The sequence below is a fragment of the Lampetra planeri genome, chromosome 29 (assembly GCF_965212315.1).
Source record: "Lampetra planeri chromosome 29, kcLamPlan1.2.h2, whole genome shotgun sequence".
In the NCBI taxonomy this organism is placed as follows: Eukaryota; Metazoa; Chordata; class Hyperoartia; order Petromyzontiformes; family Petromyzontidae; genus Lampetra; species Lampetra planeri.
In genome coordinates, this window is record NC_136135.1 from 11,808,150 (window position 1) to 11,828,427 (window position 20,278).

Sequence of the window (20,278 nt, forward strand, 5' to 3'; positions counted from 1 at the left end):
GATAATTGATTGAATTTTTATGTATTAACGATGCATTGAATCGATGCAGCGTTACTTATTGAAATGCAGCCATTGACTTTTTTGTGGCCTTGGATGATCATTACTGCCCCCTAGAGCCCCGTAGCCCCTGGCAGTAAACCCACTAATGAGAGCAAAGGTGAAGCCCGGCAGTTGCTCGCTCACACCACTGCTGGCAGCATGGCCCGCACTAGAGGGAGCTCCAGAGAGTCTCTCTAAGATGATAGTCTGTTCTATAAACGCGGTAGTTGCATTCCTGAAGAAAAATCGTGTTTTTATAATAAATAATATAGGGTAAAGCACAGTCCGCGATAACACGTGAGATGCATACGCAGGCTGAACGAAGACTGAGGCACGTGGGTGGCATCGAGAATCATCCAGCAGCATCCTGCCTTGTGTGATGCTATGCCGAGGCAGCCGTATGACTGCTTATTCCTACTCGCGCGATGTAGTTCTTCTGTTCACTCGATCGCATTATATCCAATTTGCATCCGCATTATGAAAAAAAATGTGTTCCCTAATACAATCATCCCGTTATGAAAACAACATGCGTTATAGGATAATAGACTATTTAGTTTTTAAATAGTCTTTTAAATAAATTGTTGATTTGCCATTACTCTTTAACTCTGGCCAGACATCTTGGAAGAGGGTACCTACTTATTTGTATAGTCGTATACGATGCCACGGATTCCTGTGGAATTTTGTCATTATGAAAGTTTACGAAAAGTAAAGTTTAATAGGACAAACTGACGACGAATCTCAAAATGTCAAATTTTATTGGTAAGTTTTCAGCTCCCTTAGTCAGAGGCCTTCAAGAAAAGTTTATCTGGACGAGTCGCGATGGATTCAATGGCCGTGATGGCGCTGCCTTGGGAACATGGGCACTTCGCAAGCACCGCAATCTACAGCTTGTGTTGCATATGGTCAGCAGCAGCAACAGTCTTGGATATTCTGCTCACGCTAACACCACATAGCACATGCTCATGATCATAATAAAAAAAATCATTCGTTAAGTTTGCCAAATTGCCATTGTAAATTACCCCCCCCCCGCCCTCTTATGATAGTGACATAAAGTGGATCCCTTGTTTTCTGGCCGATGTATCTCCCTTTTCTTGTATTGCCACTCTTGTGCCAGCACCGGCAGTCCTCTTCCATCCGTACACATTTAGACACGAGGTCTCCTCGCGCTATCAATAACACTAATGGTCATGTGTAGATGCGGTCATCTCATTCCCACATGGGGTCCCACTTAATTATTTAATGTCTCTCATTTGGACGTCGCCTTGCCACGTGCTTTTCAGGCTTCTTGGTTCCTGTTCCCGAGAGTAAATAAAGGGGAAAGCCTCTACGACTTCCTCTGCCTACACCGAATAAAACGCGAGATCGTGGTCGGAAGCATTTTTTCCCCCTCAGGGAAGTTGAAGAACACCGGTTCAACGTCGCACAATCGACATCCACTGGACGTCCTCACGGGGCGAGTTCCCTTCTATTTGCTGCCACTCTGTCGTTAGTCTTGCCCACCACCCATCATCCATTCGAGCAACGTGTCCTGCCAAAGCCCACTCACTGTCTCTAAGTTAATTTCATGTCTCTCATTCGCTTCGCCTGGTATATAGGAAGTCGTGGGTTCGATCCCGACCATGACGCCTGTGTGCATTTGGAGTTTGCATGTTCTCTCTGTGGCTGCGTGGATGTTTCTCCGGGTCCCCCGTTTTTTCTCTCCACGTTTAGAATCAACAATGCGTTTTCAGTATTTGGCTGCAATACATTTCCACATGATAAGCCACTTGATTGGGCTGTCATTTGTGGCCAGGTCACTTCGGAAAAAATGCTATATAGCTCAGTGGGTCTTACCTGGTAAAATAACATTTTTTGTTTAGTTTATGTTCTCTAATCCGTTTGTTCCTTGTCTGATCTCTTAGTTGACCCAGGCTGGAGAAACTAGTTGATGTTGTAATTATTAACATACGTCTTATTCTGAATGTAACGAGCTTCTTAAATGGCATTTCCATCACTTGTACATTTATTTCCACTGCAAAAATTAAATTCCGCATAACGCAGCCCTCTTAAACTCCTGCAACACTGACATTGTGGCTGCAGCATGAGCAGTTGCATAATTACTATAGTTCCATGCAAAATTACATATGCAGTTTCAAAAGCTAACTTTAGCTTATGAAGAAGTCAACTTCTCAGCTGTGTTAGTCCTAGTTTAGGAAGTTGCCTTATCGGCACAAACCCTGTTGTGTTAACTTCTGTTTATCATTTTACTAATGCTTTCGAGTACCATTTTCAGGCGATGTCTCTGGGAAACTGAACAGTTTTACCAAGCTGTTGAATAGCTGATTTAAAAAATGTGTGCCTAAAGTGCAACTGAGTGAAACGTGTAATTTGAACAACCTGCGGAATGCGCACGTTTTTGTGACGTAGTTTATCTTTAATTGCGAATGTGGTCCACATGCGTTTGCAATCACAAGATGAACTAACTTGGTTCACGGTTGTTTGCGTGTACGCAAGCCGCTCGGTGTACTTTTTAGTTCAAAACCGAGATTATATTTTCTATCGGGCACCTGTAAAAACACGTCCACATTATATTGTGTTCAGTTGTCCTAGTTTCTTTATGTTCAGCAAACGTCACATTAAAAAAAAATATTATGAAAGTAGCAACAATGTCTCAGGCAAGAAAAACACTTGTGCAGTTGGTCTGAATCTCAATACCTTGCTAATCTCGTCAAGGAACATTAACCATCACCAAACTCCAGTCATCCTCGCAATGGCTTTGGCTAACCATCGAAGAAAGACGGTCACAGCATCGCGTGCTTTAAAATGCGCCTCTGCAGCCATCTGGAATGCTCTTCCTCCCGATATTAGGAAGCCACTGGAGCTATGCACTTTTAATTCTAAATTGAAAACCAACCGTGCTCCGATGAGCACGGTTGGGTACGTAAGTTCTAAAAGAGAGTGAAGTTGGGTGAGGCTCCATGATGTGATCCAACAGACTTTTTAAGTCTTTGCTTCATCAACCTCGTCTGCCTGCCTTTTTGATAAAAAAAAAACGCCAAATATTAATACTCTCTGGTTCTTTCGGTAAAGTTACGTAGGTAGAAGAAAAAATATATATCACGACGTTTCGATCGCAACACAAGCGGTCGTCCTTAAATATAAATTTTAGTTGGTGTCTTTCCATATAGCATCACATTTAATACATATGCCAGCCCACAATTTACAAGTGCATGCACTTATCATCTATATTTAGCGCTAAATTAACAGCAGACCTGGCTAATATTCCTGAAGGAGGCTAATCCAGTAGACTAACATTACAAGATACCCCATCATATAAATACATTATTATCACAACGCTTGTTTACCCAGAAAAACGTCTTGAATCTCTCGACACTTTCAGGAGGGTCCTGCTACATTATTTAGTAGAGGGCGATGTTCCTGCTGTATATAATCCCAATTAAGTAATTGCAGGTAATTTTCCAGTATTCGAATGTTTTGTCAGTCTCAGAAAACGGGAAACCCAGCAGAATGGGGCAAGAACGTAGCAACTCCGCACAGAAAGGCGCCCGAGGCGGGAATCGAACCCAGGACCTTCTTGCTGTGAGGCACGAGCGTGACCACTGGCACCCTGCCACCGTCAGATCAAGATGCATGATCACCTCTTTCTTTGGTGGTGGGGGGGCGGTTATGATGAACTGTCGAGGTCCATTTCCCCCTTGCAGAGGGATCATGTATCCAAAGCATAAGTTGTATATTCCGTTGTTTTGCTGCGTTTGAGCCACATTAGCGATGTTTAAGTGGTGTCCATTAAAGTGCACGGCCAGTTTGTCAATCGTCTTCTGGTCGACGATCTCCCTATGGCCATGGCGGTCGTGGAGGCTGCTTGACTAGTGCAGCTTGGTGAAGACGGAAACCAAGATCCGGTTCGGATAACGCTAGCCACAGACGTTAGTCGTGCTCGCCAGGTTTAATGGAAAAGTGCTAACCATCTTTTCACTGCTTTGGGCAGTCGCGGTGATGTATTGTGCAAGGCTATGGTGCTATGTTTAGCCACCGTGGCGGTTTGCATGAATTACAGTGCCACCGCACACGCAGCTTCGTATTGACCACCACCAACATCCACCAACCAGGATAACTGTCGCAGCACCTGTGCACGCAGTCATTTGTTCTCGGGCTGATGTTGTTTTAATTTTGTTTACAGCATTTTCATCGTTTAGACAAAAGCAACCGAATGACAGCCATTGCGCTAGAGACAAAGTTGTAATTATAATGGCTTTAGCTTTTAAAGACTGGAACATGTGGAACAGTTGAGCACACGTGTGTATATTGATAGTTTTTGAGAGTTGTCATTTCGAACACAAGTCAGGTTTAACTAAGAGCTGTGTGTGTAAAGACCTGAGTGTTTGGAGCACCGAGGAACTAGGGTAGCAAGTTGAGTTTCCAATGATGTTACTCTGCAACTGTAAGCTCCTATCAAGTCATGAATATTATAGAGATTTTGACCCATGACTCAATGTACATGCTACGTTTTTACTGTGTCGGGAGGGGCGCCATGGTGGCGGTAATTATGTTAACTACCTCGCCTGGTAGACAGGAGGTCGTGCATATTCCCCGTATTTGCGTGGATTTTTCTTCGCGTCCGTTTTTTCTTTCCATATTTAGATGGATGCGTTTTGAGTATTTTGGCTGCTATGAATTGCCACGTAAAAAATCACTTCTTTGAGCTATTATTTGTGGCTTCTAGAAAAAGAGCCATATAGCTCATTGGGCCTTACCTGGTAAAATACATTTTTTTAAATTAAACTTCTTCGATGAAATGGAGATTTTTTTATTTTTTATTTTGCAGAAATAATTTCGCAGAAATTTTTTTTGCTTGGAAAAATATCGGCGCATGACGGGCAGTTGCACACGACAGCCACGGGTTCCACGTTTCCCCCAGCTGAAGAGGAAGTCCGGTGCTCCTTGGTTCTCATTAACAGTGGAGAAGCTGACATTTGCATGCTATTAGGGGTGGGGGGCGGTGACCAAGTGGGGATTGAAAAAACCCACTCATTTCCATGTCCGATGCTTAATTCAAAACAACCCCGGCTTGCTCTTGCTCCGACAGATGTTTCGGTTCAGACAATGCAGCTGTTGTTTAAAAGTTGCTGCTGCGGTATTGGTAGGTGAAATGATCTCCCCTCCACCCCGTTTTTCGTTGTCTGCGATTGAAGCAGTTGAACCTTTTTATTGAATTTAACTCATCGCTTGTGTGTGTTTACGTTAGTAGAACGATTGTGGCAAATTCCAGTGCCCATTTGTCATATATCAATGCTGAAAACATGTGGTGGTGAAGTGTGTGTTTTTATCATGACGTTCATGCTCGTTAGAACCTGTGTCAATTTCAATGTTTTCTTCCCATGATTACACGCACGGCTGGTTTGTGAACACACACTGTAATTAACAAGTTAATGACATTCAAATGTGAATTTTTAAGTCTGACTAGCTGACCTTCTTACAACTACATATCTTACTGTAATGTGGTTTAGATTGAGAGGGGGCTCATACACTCTACTCAAGAGGATGAGCAAGTAAGTGTTAATAATTTAACACGTAGGGTTTCACAGCCAATATTATGATTCATAATTGATTTTTGGCTAACGCCTCGTAACGATCTGACCAATTGTTGTCTTTTAAGACCCCTCAAAGTACCTAACACAGCCAAACAAATTTATATTTCTCTTGTGAGGATTGTTCTTCAACTTACCATTGAAGTGAAACGATAATTAATGGCGTGATAAACTCTTGCACAATTGACCATTTAATTATGTTCGGCAGTATCGGGCGGTGTTGTGTTGTTGATCATGTTTTTGGACTTAACGTAACCATGTGTTTTTTGTTTGTGTGCGTGGCTTGCAGGCGAAACCTCACCAAGCTATCGCTCATCTTCAGCCACATGCTGACTGAGCTCAAGGCCGTCTTTCCCAACGGCAGCTACCAGGGAGACTCGTTCCGCATCACCAAGGCGGATGCAGCCGACTTCTGGCGGAGGGCCTTTGGAGACAGGTGCCTTGCACTTCCGCGATGAACCTGTTTTTTTCTTTTTTAGTTCTGCTTGCCAAGCACAGGCCCCAAAACCGCCAAGCGGCCAGCAACTAGTGGTGCTTACGACGCAGATTTGTTGACGTCGTTAAGAGGCCTCGGGAAAAGAGTAAATTGTGAATCGTGATGTTGGCTGCGAAAACATATGCGGTAGCCATTGTTGATGTTGTTAATGGATAAGGAGTTGGCACCTTTCTTGAATTGATCAGTTTTAGTATCAGAGATTAAAATGACCATGGGAGGGAATTCCAAAGTGAAGCAGTGTAAGTGAAGAAGACATCTTTTGATCTGTAGTGTGTGGCGGAGTGAGTGAGTGTGTAGTGGGAGTGAGTGTTGCTGTGACCTGTAGTGTGGTGGTTGGAGTGAGGTGGGTGTGGTTGGAGTGAGTGTAGTGACCTGCATTGTGGTGGTGTGGATGAGATGAAACAGTCAGTGTCTGGTAGACCGAGTCTTCAACATGGGAGGAGGAATCAACTTCACGAGGACGGTAGCCATGATAGTCATAGCGATAGAAGAGTGGTAAGTATAGTAATAATTGAGAAATTGTTTATATTGTAGAAACTGGATATATGACCATCCCTGCTTGTATCAGAATGTGGAATCTGACTACCACTCTACCAATGGATTGTAAGCACATGTTGCTTAGAACACAACTGCTTATAAAATGTGCGCTCATATCCAGCTCATACGCTATTATTTTAATTATGTTGTTGCGGTTTGTGGAATCTGGAGTCTTGCCGCACATGCACAAGTGATGGACATAAGTCCACATTGGCCGGCCTACATACAAGACATTTTAAGCTATTTTGTGAAGTTTGTTTGCTCGGCCTGAATATTAGAGGAAATTCAAGACATCCCTTGGAATAAAATTGGCCTAGAGAATTGTGGTTCCAGCCCAAAGTAGCAGTTAAATAATTTAAACTTTTTTTATTTTACCAGGTAAGGCCCACTGAGCTATATAGCTTATTTTTAGAAGCGACCTGCCCATAGATGATAGCCCAATAAAAGTGTCTTATGTGGAAATGCATAGTAGCCAAATACTCAATGCATGATTCTAAATGTGCAAGGCAAAAGCAGAGGACCACGGGAAGAGACAAGCAAACTCCAAACACATACAGCGACAGCCGGCAGCGCTGTCGCTGTATGTGTCAGCCGCTCCATCCATTTTCTGAAGAAGCTCCCAGCACGCGGAACGAAAACACGTCGGAAAGAGAGATGTCCAACACGACTGCGAAAACCCACGCAGTCGCTTTTTAAATTGTCTGCTTTGTTGTGCATCTAAAGGCCTCCCATAGACGAGCCTTAACGACTGCTGCTGTGGCAACATCATGAATACGCCATCTGCACCTTTGTATACCCGAGCGAGTTGCCCACTCACCAAATACTCCCTGCTCATTGGTTGCCGAACAGACCGGCATTTTGAATTCTGGACGGCGTGGCGGCTGTAAATCTGCAAAATAAAGCGACCGACTGCGCACGTATTTTAGTTTAGTGAAGAGAAGCGCACGGCTTGTGCGCTCTGCAGCGAACTGCGCGCATCGCTTGCACTGATAAGTTGTCAAATTTCAGAGCTACCGATGCATGTTTTGATCATTGGATAGCTGCACAATCGTGTTTTGTGGATTTTACAGCTTGGCACATTCACAACTATAAATACTCATGTTTTTGACTCGAGTAGCGCATTGGAACCTTTCTCATCTAAAAAATTAATGCTATGGATTTTAAACATTTCATGGTTCAGTTAATTGCGAAAAGCCCTAATATACCATTGCATTTTTATATTTATTACATAATGACATTTTTTTTCTTCGCTTTAGCATTTTTGCTAACATTGTACTCTCACGGACCTGCTGGAATAATGCAGCCGGTGAGTCATGCCCTCTCGTGGCTCCGAGTTGCATTATACATCAATGGACTACATCAGTTGTACGATTGCACATACGAACCAGAGAGCACTGTTGTGGAGGGATTTTGGATAGCCGACATAAAGGTAATAAGAGAGCGGACTTTGTCCTCTACACTCGTAATAAAGTTTTTTGGGTTAGACACATTTATAAATAACGCGATCTAACCCAAAAACCTTTATTATGAATAATATTGGTCGCGAAAGCTTACGTGCTAATTTGTCCTACACTTTATAAATTGCCCCACATACTCGGCTGTGAATCGTTGAGGCTCTTTGTAAATTGATCAAGGGTGCAGCTGTATTTTCACTTATTGGTAATTGTTCCTTCTCATGAGAATGTTGGAAAAACCGTCTTTTGCCAATAGTCGGACAATTATATAACCCCATGGTGTTCAAGACTGTAACAAATACACCTAACAGCTGCAAAATACAAAAATCGGGTTTGGTTTAGAAGAAACCTGGTGTTGACTTTTATATGCCGAACGTTAACTTTCTCGTACACAGCGGCTGGGAAATTGCTGTCCTCCCCCCCTACATATGGCACAGAGGTCACGTGACGGAATCAAGGGGTAGCTCCGTGATATCCGCTTCCGTGAACCGTTCTCGAATACACGGAAGGATTGCACCGCCCTGCTAGAGATAAGGGTGGATGCACAGTCTCGTGACATGACACGGATGGCAGTCAGGGATGCAGTTGTGTAAAATATTACAACGAATGCTCCTCAACACAAAGCGCACGTGCACACACACACGTTGAAACGGGGTGGTAACACGTGTGCCTCACAGCAGGAAAGCCCGGGGTTCAATTGCCAATTGGAGCGTCTTCCTCTGGCGTTTGTTCTCCCCTTGTTATGCATGGGTTTTCTCTAGGTTTTCGTTTTTTTTATTGTAGCTAAAAATTATATCCACAATGTATCTGATATTGGCCAAAGCAGGGGTCGGCAAACTAAAATAAAAATACACTTCAAATAACTGTAAAATAACATCAATATTTCAAGAGCCACAATGTGTATTGTGAATACGAGATGGTGGGTCCTTAATGAATTACATCACGAAGCAGTCCTTGAAGAGCCGCCGCATGCGGCTCCGGAGCCGCCGGTTGCTGACCCCTGGACCAAAACATCCTAATGCTGAGACGTTACCTGCAAATTACTCGATTGGGTTTACATATGGCAAACAAAAACATCAGAATCTTTACTCATACTGGGAGGAATCTGATGAGTTATAAAGCTCCTTTTTCACAGATATCCAGTAGGGCCGGGCAAGAAAGTTACAACAACAAGCAATACCAAAACATTATAAGAGTGCAAAGTATAGGAAAGGTAAGCAAATCGCTGAACAAGGGATCTTGGCGGTAGCTCTAACCTTGCTAAGTTCAAGAAATGCATAACCTTGCTAAATTCAAGAAACGCATACCTGAATTCAAGAAACGCATACCTGAATTCAAGAAACGCATACCTGTCAACCCATACGGTTTTACCCATATTGTTGTATAGGAAAATTGAGAAACATTTTTTTTGTGTTTCTTTCTTGTGATGGGACTTTGTAGGGTGAACGTTGAGATTTGTTAGGGCACGGGGTGACCAATAAGGTCTGAATTTGTCGGTAATAAGGTAGGCATTGATATGGGGTTGACCTATATGGAAACGTGAACTCCTATGCATAAAACTAAACCATTTTTATTTTACCAGGTGAAGCCTACTGAGCTTATTAGCTTCTCTTTCAGAAGCGACCTGGCCACAGATGACAGCTCAACGAAGTGGCTTTTCGCGTGCAAATTTATAGTAGACAAATAATATAAATATTCTAAACGCATGTTTCTAAATGTGAAAACGTTGCAGGACACGCTTGAAAACGAGTCTCTTGTAACTCGGGAAATCCTTCCTGGGTGAAGCGCCATAATGATGATGATGATGGTGGTTATAATGATGATGTGTGCTGTGCGTGCTTTGTGTCTGTGCAGGACCATCGTCTCGTGGAAGGCATTCCGGCAGTGCCTGCACGAGGTGCACCCCATCAGCTCGGGCCTCGAGGCAATGGCCCTAAAATCCACCATCGACCTCACATGCAACGACTACATCTCCATATTCGAGTTCGACATCTTCACTCGTCTTTTCCAGGTGAGATGGTACCTGGGGTGGAGCGCCCGGTCCTTACGTCGCCACTGCGCCTGATAGAATTCAGAGTAGAGCAGCCAGGGATGATCCAGCACTCGCCGATTAACTCCAGTTACGCGCTCGCCGCCTTTCTTATCACTCTTCTATAGCTGCTGTCATAATTACTGTGAACTTCACTAATTTCTTCGGTGATTTTGAGGACTTGGTCTACCAGACTGACTGCTTCGTCATATCTTACACTGTTCAACCTCCATCCTGTGGGTCACAACAATGCACAGGCTGACTCACTCACCCACCCACTCACTCCTCACTCCATTCACTCACCACACTGCAGGTCACCACACTTCTTTTCTTGCTTCTTTCCCTCGCACTGCTGCACTTAGTAATTCCTTATAATTTATTTTTTCAATTCTTATAGCCTTGCTGAATTCAAGAAACGTTAACTCCTGTACATTGCAACTTTTTGATCATACTTTTTGTTGCTGGCCATTTGACGTTTTGCGCTGTTTGGGCTGTTTTCAACAAATGCGTTTAAATATATAAATTTTATACCTATGCTATTTCCTACCACATTGATCTTGGAAAATGCAACCGGCACGAAAATGTTATCCTGTAAGGTTTAGAAAGATAAAAAAATACCACTCTTACATTGTATGTACGGTACACGAGCAGTCATGGCATAATCTTCGTCAAACCACCTCTACAGTGAGGGGAAAAAAAGCATTTGATCCCCTGCTGATTTTGTATGTTTGCCCACTGACAAAGAAATTATCAGTCTATAATTTTAATGGTAGGTTTATTTTAACAGTGAGAGACAGAATAACAACAACAAAATCCAGAAAAACGCATGTCAAAAATGTTATAAATTGATTTGCATTTTAATGAGGGAAATAAGTATTTGACCCCTCTGCAAAACATGACTTAGTACTTGGTGGCAAAACCCTTGTTGGCTATCAGAGGTCAGACGTTCATTGTAGTTGGTTACCAGGTTTGCACACATCTCAGGAGGGATTTTGTCCCACTCCTCTTTGCAGATCTTCTCCAAGTCATTAAGGTTTCGAGGCTGACGTTTGGCAACTCGAACCTTCAGCTCCCTCCACAGATTTTCTATGGGATTAAGGTCTGGAGACTGGCTAGGCCACTCTAGGACCTTAATGTGCTTATTCTTGAGCCACTCCTTTGTTGCCTTGGTCGTGTGTTTTGGGTCATTGTCATGCTGGAATACCCATCCACGACCCATTTTCAATGCCCTGGCTGAGGGAAGGAGGTTATCACCCAAGATTTTACGGTACATGGCCCGTCCATCGTCCCTTTGATGCGGTGAAGTTGTCCTGTCCCCTTAGCAGAAAAACACCCCCAAAGCATAATGTTTCCACCTCCATGTTTGACGGTGGGGATGGTGTTCTTGGGGTCATAGGCAGCATTCCTCCTCCTCCAAACACGGCGAGTTCAGTTGATGCCAAAGAGCTCCATTTTGGTCTCATCTGACCACAACACTTTCACCCAGTTGTCCTCTGAATCATTCAGATGTTCATTGGCAAACTTCAGACGGGGACCTTGCGGGCGCTGCAGGATTTCAGTCCTTCACGGCGTAGTGTGTTACCAACTGTTTTCTTGGTGACTGGTCCCAGCTGCCTTGAGATCATTGACAAGATCCTCCCGTATAGTTCTGGGCTGATTCCTCACCGTTCTCATGATCATTGCAACTCCACGAGGTGAGTTTTTGCATTGAGCCCCAGACTGAGGGAGATTGACAGTTCTTTTGTGTTTTTTCCATTTGCAAACAATCACACCAACTGTTGTCACCTTCTCACCAAGCTGCTTGGCGATGGTCTTGTAGCCCATTCCAGCCTTGTGTAGGTCTACAATCTTGTCCCTGACATCCTTGGAGAGCTCTTTGGTCTTGGCCATGGTGGAGAGTTTGGAATCTGATTGATTGATTGCTTCTGTGAACAGGTGTCTTTTATACAGGTAACAAGCTGAAATTAGGAGCACTCCCTTTAAGAGTGGGCTCCTAATTTCAGCTCGTTACCTGTATTAAAGACACCTGGGAGCCAGAAATCTTTCTGATTGAGAGGGGGTCAAATACTTATTTCCCTCATTAAAATGCAAATCAATTTATAACATTTTTCACACGCGTTTTCTGGATTTTGTTGTTGTTATTCTGTCTCTCACTGTTCAAATAAACCTACCATTAAAATTATAGACTGATCATTTCTTTGTCAGTGGGCAAATGTACAAAATCAGCAGGGGATCAAATACTTTTTTCCCTCACTGTAGCTTTTGCGTGCTCGCTGCTTTCCACAGCGTCTGTATGATGTCCTCTGTGTGAAATGTGTCATTGGAACACATGCATGTATGTATGTACAGTCTGTTCTCCTATAACGCGTATTTTTACGACGCGAATTGCATACAACGCGATGAATGTATTAGGGAACACATTTTTGTGACAGATGCGAATTGGCTATAACACAATTGAGTGAACAGAACTACCTCGCGTAAGTAGGAATAAGCGGTTGTACAGCTGCCTCGGCGTAGTATCGCACAAGGCGGGATGCTGCTGGATGCTTCTAGATGCTATCTATGTGCCTCAGTCTTTATTCGGCCTGCATACGCATCTCACATGTTATCGCGGACTGTGTTTTACCGTATATTATTTATTATAACTCGATTTTTCCAAAACGCGGCGTTCTTCAGGAACGCAACTACTACTGCGTTATAGGAGAACAGACTGTTGGACTTCTTTCGCATCGTACGTGGGCAAGTGTTAATCGGAGATGCAATTCTTTAGTTTTTCTAGTGTAGAGCTGTGCTCCCTGTATGTCTGGTTAATGATTATAATCAGTAATTGATTATAATCAGTAACCAGATTTCCAATTATCGGTCCTGTTACTTCACTAATCGGATACATACGTGATGCCAGAAGAGAAAGGGGTTTAGCGGGGCATGGTGATATGATCATCATCATCATGTGCATCAAGCCTAGCGTTGCCTGCCTTGGGGAGGCAGCGTGGTGGGAGAGGCAAAGTAATCAACCACAGCAAAAGTTGTTGGTTACAATCCTAGTCGACTACTAATTGCTTTAAATGGTCAACCCCACAGTCCTGGCTCTCGGTTGTGAGTGGCTGCTTCATTTTATTAACCGTATGAACCTTCGACACTTGGAAGAAAAATTAGGGTATATACCATATTTCTATCTGGACTTGCACGTGTGATTTATTATATCATCAGTAACCTTATTGCTCTGGATAGAGAATGTCTGTAGTTGGCCAATAGCTACTAGTTCTTATGAGTTGAATGGCTCAGATGGTGCTAAATTTAGTGACTTCCCCTCTCTTTCATCCACAGATGTGGATGCAAAACTTCCTTAAGAAATAATGATAGGAAAATTATCCACAATGCATTGCACCTTTCTTGTGGGCAGAGATAATCTGACACCTTTTGTACCATTTTTCAAATGCCCTCCAAATTGGCCGTGTGTCTGCACGAGCAATGAGGCTGGGTGGGAAGGCTATTGACGTTGGCCTGCACAGTGGGGGGGACTGCAGCGTCCCCTTTTATTAACTCGTAATTGACATTCCACTTCACTGAGGTGAATGGCATGTGCAGTGGTTATTCGGTTTGATAGCCCTATTTTGAGGTTTGTATTGCAAAAGGGGCATTGCACAGTCTTTAGTGCCTAATGGATGCTTTCGGTTGATAATGTCCATAATGACAGGGACAGAGATAATACCATAATTGCTAAACATTGCTGTTCATACGGTGGTCACCGACACACTCCGACTGATCACCAATGCTTCATGGACCAGAGTTGTGTCGTAATCATTATATTATCAGCCATTATCTATCCACCGCTAAATGTATATATTCTTAAGCTAGACAGTAGCTAATTGTCCAGCAGTGGATAAACAATGGCTGGTGAAGGTCATGATTTTAGAGGCACATGTTGTTGTTCAAGTTCTTGTGACTTAAAACATTGTTATTCTTTTTTACTTGGTGGTCTCTGACTTGTAATTCATTGGGGGGCGGGGGATGGAATTGGCATGGATGTGCGAGTTGTTGTTCTGTAATGTTATGAAATATGGGGGTGTGGGAGACGCTGGTGAGAGACTCATCCAATGTTAATAAAACCCCAATGTCACATCCTCCAGCTGTATTCTTCCTCCCCTGGCATTCCCCACCGCCCATGCACTCTTCTCTAATAATATTAAACCACACGTGTTATCGCTACACAATGTAAAGCTTGTCCAAAATACAAGGTTTGTAAAGTAAAAAATGCTTTTAGGTTTGTACTGTATTTTACGATGTAAACCGTTGTATGACTTATTATTATTATTGGTTGCCGCGGTGGCGAGGAGATGTTAACTACCTCACCTGGTATACAGGAGGTCGTGGGTTCGATCCCAACTCTGACGCCTGCTGTATTTTGAAGTCTTCGTGTCTCTCTCATCATCATCACGGTGGCTAGGAGATGTTAACTACCTCACCCGGTATACTGGAGGTCGTGGGTTCGATCCCAACCCTGATGCCTGCTGTATTTTTGGATTTTTCGCCGGGTCCTCCGGTGTTTTTCTCTTTATTTGGATACATCTGTTTCAAGTATTTGGCTGCTATACATTTTCACATGATAAGTCACTTGATTAGGCAAACATTTCTGGCCAGGTCACTTCTGTAAAATAGCTGTGTAACTCATGGGTCCTTGCCGAGTAAACTTAAAATAGTTTAGTTTTGACCCACATTACATTATATCAGCCTTATAATTTATGTGTAATTTGCGTAAATAATATAATCTCACGGGTGCGCCCACACGCCTGAGAGATCTTTCGCACGAAAAAAGTTACTCTGAAAACCACACAGCATAATTGTTGCCGGCCAAACTGCTTTGTCCACATCTGAGCAACAAGTTGCCAACAAGGACGTGTCTTCCTTAATACAGGTTTTTGGGTTAGATCGCATAAATATTAATCCCCACTGACTTATGGTGACCTGTATAGGCATGCGTTTAAATAATGTATTATTTCATGATTCTCTTCCAGCAGCATTAAGTCTGTAGCTATTTGAACGTTTGACATTATTCTTATTTCTCTCAATTTCGATATTCTCATTAGTCTTGGCCAGTAGTAACTTTTTTTTTCTTTGCACGTGAAGGACTCACGAGTGATGTCATGACATCTACCCCCTCTATTTAAGGAACGAAACAGGAGGATTTATCCACAAATTTGTCTGTCTGCCTGATGATGCTAGTTGTAATTACTGGCAAAGCGTCGTGTGTCTCCGTGTCTGTGTTTTGCTCTCTCTCAAATTTTGCCATCTTTGGAATAACGTAATCAACCAGGGTAGGGTTGTTGACTGTTGTGTTAGCCGACTCTCGGTGTTTTATTGCATTATTTCTAAGTTTACTAGGTTTGTTTTCTACCTGATGACGATTGCTTGTGTTGCAACCGAAACGTCGTATTTTATTATTTAACTTATTTTCTTTCTACGTGACTTTACTGGAAGAACCAAAAAGTATTAATGTACCTATTATTATTCTTGTTTCAGCTCACCGGTGATTTGATCAATTCTCACAGCCAAACAATGTTTTGCTTGAAACTGCGTGAAACCGCCTCCAGTCATGAGACCAGCAAGTCAGAATGTCGGGTGGTGGAGGGTTACTTTACAATGATGTGGCCGGACCATGACATGGCCTAATTCGCTCATAATTAGTTTGTAGATGCCGGGATATTGCATGTCAGGGATCTTGTCCTTCATAAATGGGATCAGATCACAAATTGTATGTACTGTGTTAAATTGGACTTGGATCTTGTGTTTGTTCATCAAAAGCGGAGGGATGAGCGTTTTGAGTTATGTCAATTGAAATAGAGGGATGATATCATCCTCTCAGCCGACAAGGGCAATGCCACGGTCATCATGGACAAAAACCGTATACAATAACAAAATTCAGAACCTACTTAATGATGATAGCTACACAAAAAATTTAAATAGATCCCACCAACAGCCTCGTTACAAAAACGAACAGTATCATCACTGACTCAGCTTCATTAATTGAACAATTAACTTTACCGAAAGAACCAAAGAATATGAATTCCTGCAGTCACGAATGTTTTAAGTCAAAAGATAAATGTGTCATTAAACCTGCCACCAAAAGATGTAATACCGAAGCTATCAACAAAAGGTGTGCTATGTTTGGAAAACAGGACGAATGATCAGCAGCAGACTAAAGAACATCAAAGAAATATTAAATACTCTGAAATATAATTGTCAGCAGCAGAACACGCGTGCCAACAAGGAAGTTATGTGCAAAACTAGCTATTACGGCTCTACACCATTAGAGCGAGACCAGCTGCGCTTGGCCCGCGACTGGAAAATGCTAGCTGACATTGGCCGGCAACTTGTGTTTCCTCCGGAGATCGCAACCACCACCCTAAGACCTGACATGGTGCTCTGGTCCCGTTCGCTCAAGAAGGTCTTCATCATTGAACTCACAGTACCCTGGGAGGACTCGGTAGATGAGGCTTATGAGCGAAAACATCTGCGCTATGCCGATCTTGCTGCCGAAGCACGTCATCATGGCTGGAACACAGAAGTCCGACCAGTGGAGGTGGGCTGCAGAGGTTTTGTGGCAACATCTACAACCAGACTGCTTAGAGACCTGGGAATTAAGGGCCAGAGCCAGCGTTCGGCAATCAGAGCTGTATCGGAGGCGGCAAAAGGCAGCAGTCAGTGGCTCTGGATGAAGAGGAAAGACCCCAGCTGGGCCCCAAAGTGAGAGGGCCAGGAGGTATGCAGTCAACAATGCTTGACTCAGGGAGGAGGACGCCCCTGCCATGCATAGTCCCATGGGATGTTGGCTATCAACAACAAGGCAACTCCTATGACTAATTGGGAATGGAACGCAAGCGTAGGATTGATCACCCTGTCGCTGGCCGCCTTTGGGGAGGGTGTATAGTATGAAAAGCCGAAACACCCTAGGAACCAAAGGTTCACTACTGACGATGCGCTCCCCAAATTTCACCAGGCTCACTATTCATGAACTCTTGGAAGTGCTTGCACAAAGGATAGTAACATCTCATCCTGTGTTCTTTGGAATCAGCTCATAATTATGAACTGTAATAATATTCAAATCAAGATTGTAATAATATTGCTTTCAAAAACCGACATGTTAAGTTTATCGACAGCTTGCTCCATGCCTAATTGTCAGACTGCCCTGGTTTATCTGCGGGCCCTGTGCGCGTGCTGCTTCTGTCGAGCGGGGTTTGTTTACGGAAGCGACTCTGTGTGTGCCTTTTTGGTTTCTCTCAGCCCTGGTCCTCGCTGTTGCGCAACTGGAACGTATTGGCCGTCACGCACCCTGGCTACATGGCCTTCCTCACGTACGACGAAGTCAAAGCACGGCTGCAGAAGTACATCAGCAAGCCCGGCAGGTCTGTGTAGCATGTCTCTCCTTTTATCTATATATATAAATGTTTTACACTGACTCAACTGTTGAGCACAGACATGAAGTCTCGAAATACAGAAGTGGCCAGCAACAAACAGCACTGCCAGAGTGGTAACTCTGATAGGAGTGGACACGGTTCTTGAATTGAGAGGTTATTATCAGATCGTGGGGGGGGAGCGGTGATGAGAGGAGGGAGGAGGGGATACCAAAGTGGAGCCATGTGAGGGAAGAAGCAAAAAGAGAAGCATTGTGACCTGCAGTGAGTGGTGATTGGATGAATAGGTGAATGGTTGAGGTGGGTGAGTGTTATAGTGACCTGCAGTCTGGTAAACCGTGTCCTCAACATGGTGTATGCTTTCCAAAGCTCTAGCCATTGTGTATGAAGACAGGGCACTCTCCAGCAACAGACTGGGGATTGTTATTTCGATTTGTTCTTGGATGCCGATAACCGCATGCAAGTAAGCGATACAAATTTATGCTCGGTTTTCCACACATCTAATTGTAACAGCACTCCCTAAAAACCTTTACAAACTATTAAAGTATTTATCTTTTACCAGGTAAGGCCCACTGATTTGTATAGCTCTTTTTCAGAAGCGACCTGGCCACCAATGATAGCTCAATGAAGTGGCTTGTGGAAATGTATGGCAGCCAAAAACTCTAAACAAACGTTGATTATTAAAGTGAAGGGGGAAAAAAGCCACGCGACCACGGGGGGAACATGCATGCTGTAAAGATGTGGCATCTCGACCTGTAGCTAATCACAAACTCTCGTGGATATCCAACAAACAGTCCTTATCTTCAGGCTCACTTTGTGCATTGAAACAATCAAGCTGAGATGACTAGGTATGAGGTTGCCAATATTATTGAGAACAGTAAATTGGCAAAAGTAAATATTAGTTTCAGCCTTAAGAGAACTGAGATCAAATAAAGATATCCAAATTATTGCTGCTGATAAGGGCCGATCAACTGTTGTGATGCCCCGTGAGGATTATGATAATAAAATCTAAGATTTACACTGAAGGTCTTTTGATAAGTCACGTAGATAGAAAAATAATAGATCACGACGCTTTGATCGCAATACAAGCAATCGTCTTCAGGTGAGAGAGAGAGAAAGCTACTGAAACAAGGTCTTATATAGGCCTGAGATGGGTGCAGCCTCAGGGTAAGAGGGCGGGGCTAGAGATGGTCTCCCTGAGGCTGTGGAAGTGGCCATTGTATTGTATGTTGATGCATCGATGACTTGCCTATGCCACTGCATCGGTGACTGAGTGAGTAGGACATCCAGCCTGTCAATACAAAGACATCCAACCTAGTAATGCAGCTCAGAGTCGGCTAACATCGGCAGGAAAGATGGAAACATCACAGCAGGTTAAGACTTTACCTGGTTAATCACGTCTTTCCAATGATTGCTCAAATTGTACCCATCTTCTCAGTTGAAGTTGTGTCTGTGTTTATAAATCTGGATGGGTTCATGAACAAATCTTTGATAGCCAGTGGGTTTACAGAGTGTGATTTCCTGCAATCTCGAAAGCTTTAAATCAAGATTTGAAGGTACCCACTTTTAAAATTAAACGAGACCCATCTTGGAACATAAGACGCCGGCAATCATTGCCAAGTCATAAATTTCCAAGGAAGAGCAATACCTGATAAAACCAAGGGTGTCAAAACCACCAAGCCTTTATGGACTACCAAAAATTCACAAACATGATGTCCATATAAGATCCATAGGTAGTACAATAGGCTCTGCCACATATAAATTAGTACAATACGTAACGAAACAAATGCAGCCCTACCTCGGTAGGACCTCTTCGTTCATAAAAAACTCCAGAACATCTCGTAAATGTAATTTAAGATATAAAGCTTAATCCTAATGATATTTTCATAGGTTTTGATGTGTCCTCTTTGTTCATGAGGGTTCCAGTCAATTAAATTACTCTACTCTGGTAACAAATACAGGTTTAGCCAAAGCTATACCACGACTAGCTGAACACTGTTTAAAGAACACCTATTTCTTGTGGAAAGGTGATTCTATAAACAAAAGGAAGGAGCACGATTGGGCTCTCCTTTGACTCCTGTGATAGCAAATTTGTACATGGAAGATTTTGAAGCAATAGCACGAGCTTCAAGCACACTAAAACCCTCTGATTGGTTTAGATGTGGATGACACACTGGTGGTCTGGCTACACGGCAAAGATACACTTAACGGATTTCTAAATCATCTCAACTCTCAAAACCCATCCATCCAGTTCACCATGGAAGTGGAAATTGAGAGAACTCTCCCATGTCTGGATATTTTGCTCGGGCGCAGCCGAAATGGTAAAATCACGCACAGCGTTTACCGAAACAAAACGAGCACTGGCGCCTATCTGAATGCAGAGTCACGCCATCACCCAGCACAGAAATCCTCTCTCATCAAGATGTTCATACATCGGGCTAAGAAAGTGTCGGGTGATAGTCTGAGTAGTGAAATTAAACATGTTAATTCTAGATTTGAAGCTTTTGTGACTGCAAGGCATCATATTCTTAGGTTTTTTCGGTAAAGTCACGTAGGTAAAACATCAAAATTAATGAAAATAAAATAAAAACAAAAATCACGACGTTTCGGAGGCAACACAAGTCTCCGTCATCAGGTGGGACCGTCACAGCCGAATTAGCTGCATCAAGTGAGGCAACGATTCAAGAAGTAATCCCTTATAAGTAAGTTGAAGGGGGGAGGAG

At 43.2% G+C, this 20,278-nt stretch overlaps 1 protein-coding gene across 3 annotated transcripts in view; it reads left to right on the forward strand.

Annotated features, from left to right (window-relative positions):
• LOC144728676 (E3 ubiquitin-protein ligase CBL-like) overlaps nt 1-20,278 on the forward strand; it is an 82,304-nt gene that overhangs the window by 26,696 nt on the left and 35,330 nt on the right. For all 3 annotated transcript variants that reach the window (XM_078608268.1, XM_078608270.1, XM_078608271.1), the window contains exons 2-4: nt 5,917-6,063; nt 9,969-10,125; nt 17,425-17,546. In XM_078608268.1, the coding sequence (XP_078464394.1) occupies nt 5,917-6,063; nt 9,969-10,125; nt 17,425-17,546 (426 nt within the window). The remainder of the gene's footprint in view (nt 1-5,916; nt 6,064-9,968; nt 10,126-17,424; nt 17,547-20,278) is intronic.